Genomic DNA, 13,530 nt, shown 5'->3' with positions numbered 1-13,530 from the left:
TCAAAGGATTACCTTCTTCCTCAGAGCCTGACATGGTTAACTCTTACAGCTACTTATATAAATGTGTTCATCTACAAGGCACATCCCCAAACAGCTCTGGTGCCCCACCCACATTCGTGGGCAGTCCACTGAAAGGCAAGTTTTAGCTAGGAGCTCCAAAATTAACCATATACTTATATACACAAATATGCACATGCACTTATAAGTACACTTATTCACATATCGGCATGTACACATTACACAATCACATACACATATTTTGCATTATGTAGATCCCAGATTACTATACATGTGCTCATACCAGATCTCCACGTATATAAACACACACACAAAATGTGTGCAAAAACAATGCAATATTATCTGCAAATGGGATGCATCTCGGTGTAGTCTAACTCGATAATGGTGCCAATGGTACCCATATCAGTATCTATATTAGTTACCTCAGGGTCCAGATACCATCATTCACCCACATTCTGCTCCTCATCCAGATTGCATAGTTGCTCGCATTGGCATTTGCTTCACTTCCAGAAGCATACCGGTACCTAAAATGGCGGGTGGAACGTATTGTTTACTTGTTCTCTTAGAAAACGGAAGTGCGGTCCAGACGTCACTTCTTGTCTGCCAGCTGTCACACGGGCTCGACGTTAGCCGTTGTGGACACTGTCCACCATATTGTTGGAGACTTGTTGTAGAGGGCAAGGCAGACAGGTCTGCCGCTTCATTCACCGCTCCCTAATCACTCATAGAGGCACAAAAATAACACGGAGAAGATATTACACTCCACTTTTCAGACTTTAGATAAGAAAGGAAAGAGAGGGCGAGGGAACTCCAAATCTATGACACTTAATGTACCATATTCCTCAGATAGAAAATGGAAACAAATGTCTCTGGGGTTATGCCATAGTGGGCAGTCAGTGCATCTTGGAAGTATTATATGTCACCAAATTTACACTCATCCATGCACCCATATGCAGTCGCATGCACATTTGTGAAGTGTGTATACGTGCATATAAAGAGCATAGTTACTAGTATGCACATGCATATTTATATAAAGATTACATAATACATAATAGAAATAAAAAAAATTGAATAATCATTGGATGTATGTGGAAGGGGGATATTAATATTAAGTTCTAAGATTATCTGCCTGTAGCTAGATGGGCTAGTATGCATATGTATACAAGTATACGCATGAACACATAATTACACCTGTAAGTATACACAAGGTGCACATGCCCAAGCATACACATCAATTCAGAGATAAAAGCATGCACATATAGGCAATGCATATTAAATAAACACATCATTAAATATTTTAAATGGTATAAACTATTTTTAAAATGTAATCTATATTATTTTATGTAGCATTAAAATTTGAAATTTCAGTTTTAAAAAGTTTAAAAGATCTCAATTAATAAACTATTAAAATATATTAGAACAGAGTGAGCTCCTTACACAGAAGTTTAAAGAAAAAGGCTATGCTGCAAGCCACATAAAGACAGCTTTAAATAAATATTTGGTCCTTTACGATAATCCACCAGAACCTCCATGACGGACTACTTCTGATACTCAACAGGTTCGCTTTTCTACTCAGTACACCAATAAGGCCTTTGAAATTCAGAATATAATTAAAATAAACTGTAACATTCTTAAACACGACCCTGTGCTAGGTAACACACTCCCCTATCATCCTAATATTGTGTTTCGCAAGGCCCGTGACCTGAGGAGTTTGGTAGCCCCAAGTAGGGTGAAAATCTCGACTAATGCCGCGTACACACGACCGGTTTTCCCATCTGAATAAACTCCAAAGGTTTTTCAGACGGAGTTCCACTGAAACTGTCATGCGTACACACGATCACACCAAAGTCCGATCGTTAAAAATACGGTGACGTACAGCACGTACGACAGGACTAGAAAAAGTTCAAGACCCAGTGCACCACCCTTAGGGCTCCATCTTCTGATCTTGTGTTAGTAGAAGTTTGGTTAGAGATGATTCGTGCTTTTCAGGCTCCAGCTTTTTCAGATCGTTTTACTGCTGTTCAGTTTGTGCTTTTGGGTTTGTATCTGGTTTTCAGTGCATGTAGTCAGGTCGTATCTGTTTTTCAGTGCGTTCCGGTCCGCTTGTTACTGATTTTCAGCTCGCTCTCTACAGGCCTTGCTGTTCTTCAGTGCATTCTGTTAAGTTCTTTCTGACCAGCTGACCGTTTTGAAACCATGGTGCGGGTACGTACTCATTGTAGAGTTCGTGCTGTGTGGGAGCTTGGTGTTGGGGTTCATACTTTGACCCAAGTCCAGGCCATGAACAGGGGGAGGAGTTGTTCATGGACCAAGAATTGGTTACTCCAGCGTGACCAATTCTCGCACATGCATTTTGCTTCATGAGATCCAGGAGAATAATCCTGATTTCAGGAATTATCTCAGCATGACGGCCCCTGTTTTTCACAGTCTGTTGGCTTTGCTCACCCCTTATATCAGCAGGCAGGATACCTGCATGAGGCAAGCCATCACTCTGGAGCAGAGGCTAGTCGCCACATGAGTTGGCGACTGGGAGAAGTCTGCAGGATCTCAAGTTCTTAACAGGCATCTCCCCCCAGGCTCTGGGGATCATTATTCCAGAGACCCGTTCTGCCATCGTTCAGGTCCTGCAGAAGAACTATATTAAGGTAAGTTTTCTCCTTTAACATCACATTATATGTATTTAATGTTTGCTAATGTATTGTATTTATTTCATCATTCCCTAATTACTATGATTGAAATATGCTGTGAATGTCCTCTTTATCCTCTTGCATGCTGGAAGCTTTTAATGCTCCTTTTTTGGCCTATATGTATATTTGCCTTCACTAACCTCCCCAGCATGCTATCTTGGACCCATATACACCTATAGCCTAGTCCCTTAACAATGTACAGTATATTGACAGCTTCATTGTACTGCTTTCCCCGCAACACCCCCTAAAATGTGTCCAAATGTTATGTGTGTCCTTAAATTCATTTATAACCCTCCCCCCTCCTAAAATGTGTCAAAATGTTATGTGTGTCCTTAACCACTTCCTGCCCAGGCCAATTCTGACATTTCTCTCCTACATGTAAAATTCCTAATTTTTTTGCTAGAAAATTACATAGAACCCCCAAAAATTATATATGTTTTTTTAGCAAAGACCCTAGAGAATACAATGGCGGTCATTGCAACTTTTTATCTCGCACGGTATTTACGCAGCAATTTTTCGAACGCGTTTTTTTCAGAAAAAAAAACAGTTTCATGATAAAAAAAAAACAAATCAGTAAAGTTAGCCCAATTTTTTTGCATAATGTGAAAGAGGAGGATACGCCGAGTAAATAGATACCCAACATGTCACGCTTCAAAATTGCACGCGCTCGTGGAATGGCGCCAAACTTTGGTATTTAAAAATCCCCATAGGCGACGCTTTAAAATTTTTTACTGGTTACATGTTTTGGGTTACAGAGGAGGTCTAGGGCTAGAATTATTGCTCTCGCTCCAACGTTCGCGGCGATACCTCACATGTGTGGTTTGAACACCGTTTTCATATGTGGGCGGGACTTACGTATGCGTTCGCTTCTGTGTGCGAGCTCACGGGGACAGGGGCGCTTAAAAAAAAAATTTTTTCTTTTTTATTGTTAATTTTATTTTTATTTTTTTAGTTTTACACTTAAAAAAATAAAAATAAAAAATTGATGACTTTTATTCCTATTACAAGGAATGTAAACATCCCTTGTAATAGGAATATGGCACGATCGGACCTATTTACAGTGAAATATGGGGTCAATAAGACCCCATATCTCACCTCTAGGCTGGGCAGAATAAAAACAAAAAAAAAAAAAAAACGATCCTGGCTTCCTAGCCAGATTGGCGCCGTTAATTTGAATAACGAGGCCGGGCGTGACGTCATAACATCGCGCCCGGCCTCCGAACGATCATAGAGACTCCGGGGACAATCTAGTCCACCGGAAATCTCTATGATCACATCCTGGGGCCGGCGGATCCTGTGACCGACTCACCGATGGAAACGGTGAGTCGGTAGAAGCACCGGAGGGCGGCGGGAGGGGGGGGGGCGTCCCCTCCCGCCGCCCGTAAGAACGATCAAGCGGCGGAACAGCCGCTATGATCGTTCTTATGGTGTAGGGAATCGCCGGCTGAAAACGGCAATATCTAAATGATGTCTGTGGACTCAGGCATCATTTAGATATAACCACCGAAACCCCAGGCCGTCATATGACGTACTGCGGTTTTGAAGTGGTTAAATTCAGACAGAGTGCTGGAGGCTTTTATTCAAGTCACCTCAAACCCTCCCCACCATACAATTTTATCACTTGGCCATAAGATGAGGTGAGGAATCTGATAAGTGGGCCTTATATTTTTGTCTTTTTCAATACTCCTTAAAATAAATGTTATACTGATGTTGTGCAAGAATGTTTTTGTGTAATCTGCTTGCAATGTTATGTGCAAAAGTACTTATATTATTTTTCTTGTTTGACTTCACAGTTTCCTTCAACGCCACTGGAACGGCAGACTGTGGCCTCCCATTTTGCTGACCGTTGGGACGTTTCCAACTGTGGAGGGGTTATAGATGGGTAGCATGTCCACATTGTGCCACCACCCCTTTCAGGAGTCTTACTATTATAATTATAAGGGGTTTAATAGTGTAGTGTTAATGGCAGTGGTGTCGGCACGCTATGAGTTCCTCTATATGGACGTGGGGAGGAATCTTTGCCCAGATGGGGTTTTACCAGTGTCTCCAGACTGGTGGCCTGGCATTGCCACCTGATGCAGATAACGTGGAAGGACTCCCCTTCATCTTTATTGCAGATGAAGCCTTCTTTCTGGGCAAGCACCTGATGAGGCCATTCCTCCAAAGAACCCTCACCCCGGAGAGGAGGGTTTTTAAATATCGGCTGGCCAGAGCATGAAGAGTGGTTGAGAATACTTTTGGGATAATGGCCAGCCGGTTCCGCCTGTTTCTGACTGCAATCCTATGCTGCTGTGTACTGAAAAAATTCACTGAATTATATAGCCTCAGTTGGGCCTGAGGCCGGACTTATTACAGACAATTCCCTGACAGGCCTGGATACTGGCCGTACTAGCTTGGCACCCCAAAGCGCCTGTGAAGTCGGGAGAAATATGTTAATTATTTTATGGGTAGGGAGGCCATTGCAATGCCAGACGGTGTCTAATTTTTATCAATAAAACAAATTTTTTTGATAAAATCTAGAATTTTCTTTATTGCTTGCTTTTCTTTTTGGCTGTCTCCTAGGTTATCCTAGTGTACTTGTAGTGCCAAGTGGATTTTCCTTTAGTAAATAAGCCCCATTGTCACTGTAAACACAAAACTGGTATTGAGCATTGAAAGAAGAAGCCACACATTGTTGTTTTTCCAAATTTTTACTCTGTGCACATTCACACATGTGCGTTTAGAAAATGTTTTAAAAATTATTTTTTTTGTTTTTTTTCTCAAGTTTTTGTGTTTTTTTTTTTTTACACCCATGTTTTAAAACATAAGTTACATAACTCTGGAACTTAAAAAGTTCAACGTATAAAAACTGAAGGCAATATCAGACATTATGGTGTCAAAAATGTCTTGCTATTGCCGTAAATCAGATGGGGTGATGTCACCCCTGTAAAAGCCAAATTTTGAAGATGCACACAAATTGGGAGTCCAAATGGGTAATGTCAAGATGTGCTATCTCCCATCATGGGGGATCAATGTTTTGGGGGTGCAAAGACCCTTCCTCTCACCTACTAGAGTTATGAGGAAGGGGTTGCACCCACAAAATGAGTACATTCAGATCCCCTGATGGCAGATAGCACATGTTGACACACCGTGTGCATCTTCAAAATTTGGCTTTTAAAATGTACAGTCCAAAACTTTTTTGGGGAGTCGAAAAAAAATAGAAAAACAGGATGCGATTTGGGAAAAATTTAGATTCTCTCCAATACATCTATCATGTTCTTCATTTGCTGTTCCATAATGTTCAGTCTATTTCTAATATTGTCGATTTTCCCATTCCATTGCATTACTTCCTGGATGAGCCTTTGGGCACTGGCCCTAGTGAAATGTTCCACCGCTTCCACTTCCACAACCAGAACATCACCTAAAAATTGTTAAAAACATGTATTTAGAAATATGCAGTCATACATAGATTACCTGAAGCTAGACTTGTGCACAATGGAAAATTTCGTTTAGTTTCAGTTCGTTGTCATTCGTAAAATACATAATTTCGTTCTGTTATATTCGTTCTGTTACGTTAATACATTTTCGGATAATTCGTTATTATTCGTAGAGTGTCGAATTCATTCATTCGTATTCGTTGAAATTCGCTATTTATGTATGGACATTCGTGATAACGTTTCATAGTTTGGAAAGTCGTTTGTTTATTGAATCTTTTAACACACACAATGACAACGTCTCTTCTCCTCGGCTCAAATACATTACAACACCCTTCTAACTCAGTTCTCAGGAATGCACTTTGCAACTAATCCATCCTCCGGCAACGAAATTAATTAGCTAAAATGTAGTTAAAACCCTGTATCAGCTAAATACATCGTATTTATTAGCAAACGAACAATGTTTCCTAAGAACGATATTTCCTACGAATGATTACTGTGCCCACGAACATGAAAGTAGCCATTTAAAACTGTACAACAGTAAAGAAAAGCACATGGAGCAGCATGCAAGTTAATAATCATAATAGGAACACATGACAAGTACTTACTTTTTTGAAGCACCTTCTTTATTCTTCGATACTGATCTGGCTCCCTCAGTTTAAGGTCGGACCAGCGTTTCCTTAATTTGTCTTTGGAGCGTCATACCCCAAATTTCTGCTCCAGAGTATTCACAACTGTTTTCATGATTTGGTCCTTGCGCAAATTGGGATGGGTGTACGGCCCATGTTTCCCATCATAATCCTTCCTCCGCAAGATGTCCACCATCTCCCCCATTTCTTCAAAGGCCATGTTGGTGGCCTTAAATCTCCTTGATCCAGACGTTTGGGGCTCCGGACTTTCCTCTTCGCTAGTTGAAGAATTTGCAACCACCTGTATCTCCGCCATGTTGCTCCTACTGTGCACCGAAGAGAGAAGGGGCAGGGAATATTTGTAAAAAAGAACATCAGGGGCGGGCGACACAGGCAGAGTTTCAAGCATTCGCAGTGTATATAAAGCTAACACACATATGTTGTATGTACGATCTGTGTGTACGAACAAACGGAAGTGGCGAGCGTGCTAAACAAAGGTAAAATTTGAACTTGGCCCATCACAGTGCCTATACTACTTCAAGATTGATGCTAATATTGGGATAAGATGATGAGAGTTTAGGCTGACATTAATGTTTTTGTCTTGTGTATTGTCTTACAGCAAAGATGAATCAGTTTAAGACCCAGAATTCACGGGCAGTTTCATAGACATATACAGGGGTGGCATTTGTGGGAGGTGAAACACAGTTTATATTATAATAAACAAGCTAGGAAGTCTTTGCTGGAGAAACTTCTGGAATTTGTGAAGACTTGGGTCCCTGAAGCAAAAATTACGTTTTTGGAAAATAAAATTGGGATCTTGAGGAACATGTATAAGAAGGAGCATAATAAGATCCAGAAATCACTCCGATCAGGAGCATCAGCAGAGAATGTTTATGTCCCCAGGCTGTGATACTTCAACAAACTGCAGTTTCTGGATGATCAGAATGAAGCAAGGGAATCTTTCGACCCATACCTGCAGCCTTCCCTCCACCCTTCCCTCAAACCCAGCAGAGGCTGACGAGGAACAACCCGGGCCTTCCATCCTGGAAGAAGTGGATGCGCCCAGAAAAATAATATACCTGGGTCCAGGTATATTATTTTTTGCCATATTCATTTTCCTAATATTAATGATGTTAACTAGATGTTATAATTGATTACAAATCAATGATTTTATCCCAAAAAAATGATGTATACATATCACTAGTGGCCAAAAATGTTTGGGACCAGCTTGAAAAATGCTGGGATCAGAATGATAGTCTTTTCTATTTATTAACATTCCATTTGCAAGTCATGAGCTGAAAATTGTGTGTGATTGATGAAGCAAAAACTACAACTATGTCCTTTTTTTATACACAGAATGAGCTCAGCCAGGAGAAGGGTCTGGAAAGTGTAGGCCAGGAGGAGGCCATGCCAAGCGTCAGCCAGGAGGAGGCTGTGCCCAGTGTTAGCCAGGAGGTGGCTGGGCTCAGTAGGAGCCTCACCCAATCCCAGGTGCCTCTCCTCTGCCTTACCACCAAAAGGCCCAGGAAGGGGACAATGACAGAGGAAGCAGCACTGGGCCTCATTAGGGAAGCCAGCCATTTCCTTAGGAGCCCCCTCCCAACGCTGAAGAGGCCTATGGCTGCTATATAGCCACCAGGTTGCTGGTATTGGAGAAGGGCCAACGCCTCCTCTGTGATGGATTTTTTTCTGATGCTCTTCAGAAGGAGTTGAGGGGCCAGCTGACTGAGAACAGCCACATATGTGAGCTCGCCCATCCTCCTTCTCCTCCTCCTGCCTCAAGTCCACCACCAGAACCACAGTCTCCAAGGAAGGCTGCAGGGAATAGAAGAAAGTGATGGCCTGGGTTCAGTCTGGTCTGACAGAAGACGCAGACTGTTGTAGTACCATAAACTGGGGTAAGATATGTCATCTGTTGCTGGTCCTGATCTCTGGGATTCCTGGACATGATTGTGCTCCCTATTATATGGACTCCTCAAGCTACCAATTTTCTTTTCCACAGACTTGATGTGTGCCCTGGGGACAAAAGCCCAAAAGGCTTTGCAAATTCAAAAAGTTTGTCCAGCCTTGACTTCCTCTTTATTTTGTTACCCAGAATAAATGGATATTTTAGTTTCACAAAATACTTTCCTATGTGTTTTTCATCAAAAAGTACAGTTTGTGAGTTGGCAGGTACATTTCAAAAAGGCAATGTCAAATTACCAAGGGACGCCAACCTTGAGGTTAATAAAAAATATCAGATAATAATGTTATTGTAGTAACTTGACACTCCAAAAAAACTAATTATATGAGATCACTAGAAAATCATTTTTAAGTAATCGTAAAATATATCTTGATGAAATAAAAAATTATAAAAGATGAGTATAAAAAATAATTGTAAACATTATTGTGGAGATCAGGCTTTTAAAAAATAGAATATTAGTCATGAGATGAGGATAAATAATGAAGAAATCAGTTTGTGAGAACTCTGTGTGAAGATGAGCAGCAAAACAACTTCATTCTTCCAGCATTCTAAAGAAGAAAAGAATGTGCTACATTAAAAGATCACACAATTAGCAGCGCGAGGAATGTGCTAGCTCCAATACGAACGCTAGTTTTACTACACTAAGCGCTTCCGTCTCATACTTGCTTCAGAGCGGAGTGGTTTTCCCAATAGGAATTGGTTCCGTCTGCAATATTTAAAACATGTTCTATTTCAAGGTCCGTCAGAATTTTCGTAAAAAAGTCCTATGAGGCATACAGAGGATCAGAATATACGATGAAGAGCTTCCGTCTGACTTTTTCTGTCAGACATTCCGCTCGTGTGTACGCAGCATAACAAGAAGAGGAGGGGGTGGAGGAGAGAGGTATGTCACAACCAGTAGTAGAATTTTGGAGGCATGGTGGCGGAACAACCTCCAACGCTACTGCACCTTGTCCTGCATCCTTCCCAGCTGCCAGAAGAGTCACCCAATGCGCCGTGAAAGATAGGTAACGTCCCTGTCCATGCCTGCTGGACCATAAGTCAGCAGTAATATGCACCTTACCGCTGACCGCCCTGTCCAGCGAGGCATGGACATTGCCTTCCACATGCTGGTAGAGAGCCGGAATCGCCTTCCGTGGGAAAAAGTGGCGTTTGGGAACCTGCCACTGAGGAATTGCACAAACTCACGGAAGGGGGTCGAGTCTACCAACTGAAAAGGCAGCAGTTGAAGTGCTAGCAATTTGGCCAAGCTAGCATTCAACCACTGGGCAGGTGGATGGCTGGGAGTGAATGGTCCAGCAGCTGGAGCAGGGAAATTTGCCTGGTACAATCGGACGTCGGTGTACTGCTAGCAGAGTGCCCGCAAGTACTTGGTTGTGACATACCTAATTCTATACCTTCATTCCTCTCAGTGCAGGTTTCAGAGAGGACTGAAGGTATAGCGGGGTTGGAGATCCCAGCTGATGAGGAGCAAGTAGAGGTCTGCTTTGTTCTTTGGTGTCGGTCTTTAAGGTTGCCAAAGAACTGCATGGCAGGTCAACATATGTCTGGTCAAGCATGTGGTGCCCAAGCGGCTGATGTTTTGGCCGCGCTTGAGACATATGTTGCAAATAGCAGCAGTGCGATCTGATGCACCCATCTCAAAAAAGGCCCACACCAAAGAGCTTTTATAATAACGCACAGAGGCAGTGCCCTGCACAGACGGAGCTCCGTGGTGTGATTCAGTCGGTTTGCTGCCCTTAAGCTGGCCCCCGGAGGGCATCTAATCATTGGAGATGTGCCTCATCATCCTCCTCCTCTTTCCTATCAGGCACCCACGTGGAATCAGTGACTTCATCATCCCCTCCCTCCTCATCACTTGAGCAAACCTGGCAGTATGCTGCAGCTGGTGGAACACGACTGCCCGATTGCTGTCCTCCTTGGGCATCCCCTCTCTCTGGGCTCATGCTACTGCCTTCCTCTAGCTGGGTATCATCATCAGAGCCTTCAGAACGCTGGGCATCCTCCAGGAGCATGTACCCAACACTGTGCTCAAACAGTTCTGGGGACTCCTCAGGAGGACATGGTGGGTCTAGGGAAGGAGTAACTGATGCCATTGAGATGAGGGAAGAGGCCGCGTTGGCAGCTGCTTTGCCAGTACCCTGAGCCTGGGTGAGAGAGGATGAGGGGGGCTTGGTCATCCATACTACCAAGTCTTCGGCACGTTGTGGCTCAACACGTCCAGCTGCCGAAAATAAGGACAAGTGTGTCCCATGGCCATGTGCTGATGATGATGCACTGCGTCCACGACCAGTACTGTTGCCTCTAGACACAGAGCCTGGTTGCCCTCTTTTATTGGCTCGTTACTGTCTACCTCTCATTGTTGGCCTTCCAGACATAATAATGGCATGCAGGGAGATGAGAACACCAGCAATTGGGGTAGCTTTAGGTGCACACTGAGCAGATGACACAGTACACCGACTGTAATTACTTCAGCTGCCTGCCTGTGGTATAGGATCTGAAGAACACAAGCAATTGGGGTAGCTTAAGGTGTACACTGTGCAGGTGGCACAATACACCGACTGTAACTGCTGCAGCTGCCTGTGGTATAGGACTAGAACAACACCAGCAATTGGGGGTAGCTTCAGGTGTACACTGTTCAGGGGGCACAATACACCGACTGTAATTACTGCAGCTGTCTCTGCCTATCTGTCTCTGAGCTGCCCGCAACACACTACGCAAGTCCGCCGTGCAGGCCTTATATAGTGTGGGGCGTGTACTAAACCTCCTGAGCTATAATTGCCGAACAGCGAACACCCGGTGTTCGAGTTGAACATGCGTTCGACTCGAACACCCAGCTCATTCCTAATAGTAATATAGGATCTACATAATGCAAAATATGTGTATGTGATTATGTAATGTGTACATGTCAGTATGTGAATAAGTGTACTGATAAGTGCATTTGCATGCTAATTTTGGAGCTCCTAGCTAAGACTCGCCTTTCATTGGACCACCCACAAATGTGGGTGGGGCACCAGAGCTGTTTAGGGATGTGCCTTGTAGATGAACACATTTATATAAGTAGCTGTAAGCGATAACACTGTCTGGCTCTGAGGAAGACAGTAATCCTTCATAACGCGTCAACCAGCAGCAGTTGGCACATCCTCTCTTTAGGATCTGGAGACTGCTATCAGTAGACGGATTGTCACAAGCCAAAGATTGTTAGTGTGATTTTCTTTACACTCTTGTGAGTAGTTTTTAATAATTTTTCTTCTAAATAAATGTATCAAAGGATAATACACAAGGCTGGTACTCCGTTTTTTGTTTTATTTTTTCTATACTAGTTATAGTCAGGATTAGCCAAGTACACAGGCATCCAATGCAGCCTCTATGCTGCTTCAACAGCCTAAGGCGTCTTCCACACCTGTGCGATCCGTCCTGCGACTTGGGACTGCAAGGTTGCCTGACAGGTCACACCCCATGATTACCAATGAGTACTCTTCACATCTGTGCGTCTTCAAGTTGAAGCGAACTCGCAGAAGCCCCTGCACCGCTCGGGTCTGACCTAGGCGTGACTTGATGTTCGAGGAGCTCAAGATTACACAGGCACTGATTCACGTCGGTGAAAAAAAGTCAAAATGCCAGTTCCAATTCTGGTGTACCGATGCCCATTTTCTTCCAAACGTGCTTATGTCACATGTATGTATGCAACATCTATGCAAAACATGTGTTTATTCCATGCTTCCCAACTGTCCTGGATTGGCCGTGAAAGTCCCACCTTGGGAGGTCTGTCCCGTGTCCCAGGCACCTTCATTCCTGGACAATACAATGTTACGGAATTGCCCCCTGCCTGGGCCAATCTGATGCCCCCTAAAAATGCCACCGCTGTCCCTCACTGCCTGGTGCACTGTGAGACCGCAGCGCTTTATTATTGGTCCCATTAGTGCCTGGCTCACCTCTCAAACAACTGGTTGCTAGACGCAGCCCGCCTGGCTTGTAGCAACCAGTGACGTCATAACAAGGAGGAGAGCAGGTCCCAGCATTCAGAGCAAGCCGGAGGAGAATTTAACTTCCTCCTTCTCCTGCCTAAGCTATGCCCCCGACTCTGCCTCCAACTCTGCCTCCTGTTTGACTGTTCCTGCGGCTGGAAGAAAGGTAGGAAAAATTTTCCCTGCCTCGAGGACACTCATGGTCACACTGCTCCATCCCATACACTGGCCCCTCTAGTCATGCTGCTGTACAGTCCCCCCATACTGCCCTTCATTACCCCCTCCCATGATACTGCCCTCCACTACCCCCTTCCCATCATACTGCCCTCCACTACCACCCCTCCCATCATATTGCCCTCCACTACCTCCCTTCCCATCATACTGCTCTCCACTACCACCCCGACTCTCATCATACTGCCCTCCACTACCACCCCCTCCCATCATACTGCCCTCCACTTCTCCCCTCCCATCATACTGCCCTCCACTACCCGACTCTCATCATACTGCCCTCCACTACCACCCCCTCCCATCATACTGCCCTCCACTACCCCCCTTCCCATCATATTGCCCTCCACTACCCCGCTTACCATCATACTGCCCTCCACTACCCCCCTCCCATCATACTGCCATCCACTACCACACCCCTCCCGTCCTACTGCCCTCCAATACTACCCCCCATCCTACTGCCCTCCACTACTCCCCTCCCATCATACTGTCCTCCACTACCCCCCTCCCATCACACTGCCCTCCACTACCAACCCCTCCTATCATACTGCCCTCCACTGCCACCCCCTCCCATCAAAAATTTTTAAAAAAACTATAAAAAATGTAATTGTAAAATATAATGGTAAA

At 44.0% G+C, this 13,530-nt stretch overlaps 1 protein-coding gene across 11 annotated transcripts in view; it reads left to right on the top strand.

Annotated features, from left to right (window-relative positions):
• Nucleotides 1-13,530, top strand: part of STX17 (syntaxin 17) — a 176,563-nt gene that overhangs the window by 127,210 nt on the left and 35,823 nt on the right. Inside the window, exon 9 of one of the 11 annotated variants that reach the window (XM_077491813.1) lies at nt 4,499-5,181. The exons of the other annotated variants lie outside the window; for them this stretch is intronic. Within the exon in view, the coding sequence (XP_077347939.1) occupies nt 4,499-4,591 (93 nt within the window). The 3' untranslated portion in view covers nt 4,592-5,181. Of the gene's footprint in view, nt 1-4,498; nt 5,182-13,530 lie in introns of those variants that run through there. 11 annotated transcript variants of the gene reach the window in all.

The sequence above is a fragment of the Lithobates pipiens genome, unplaced genomic scaffold (assembly GCF_037356315.1).
Source record: "Lithobates pipiens isolate NorthernLeopardFrog02 unplaced genomic scaffold, aLitPip1_a1.2 Scaffold_19, whole genome shotgun sequence".
Lineage (NCBI taxonomy): Eukaryota > Metazoa > Chordata > Amphibia > Anura > Ranidae > Lithobates > Lithobates pipiens.
Note: the sequence above shows the minus strand (reverse complement) of the source record. Positions and strands in the feature narration are given on the sequence as shown.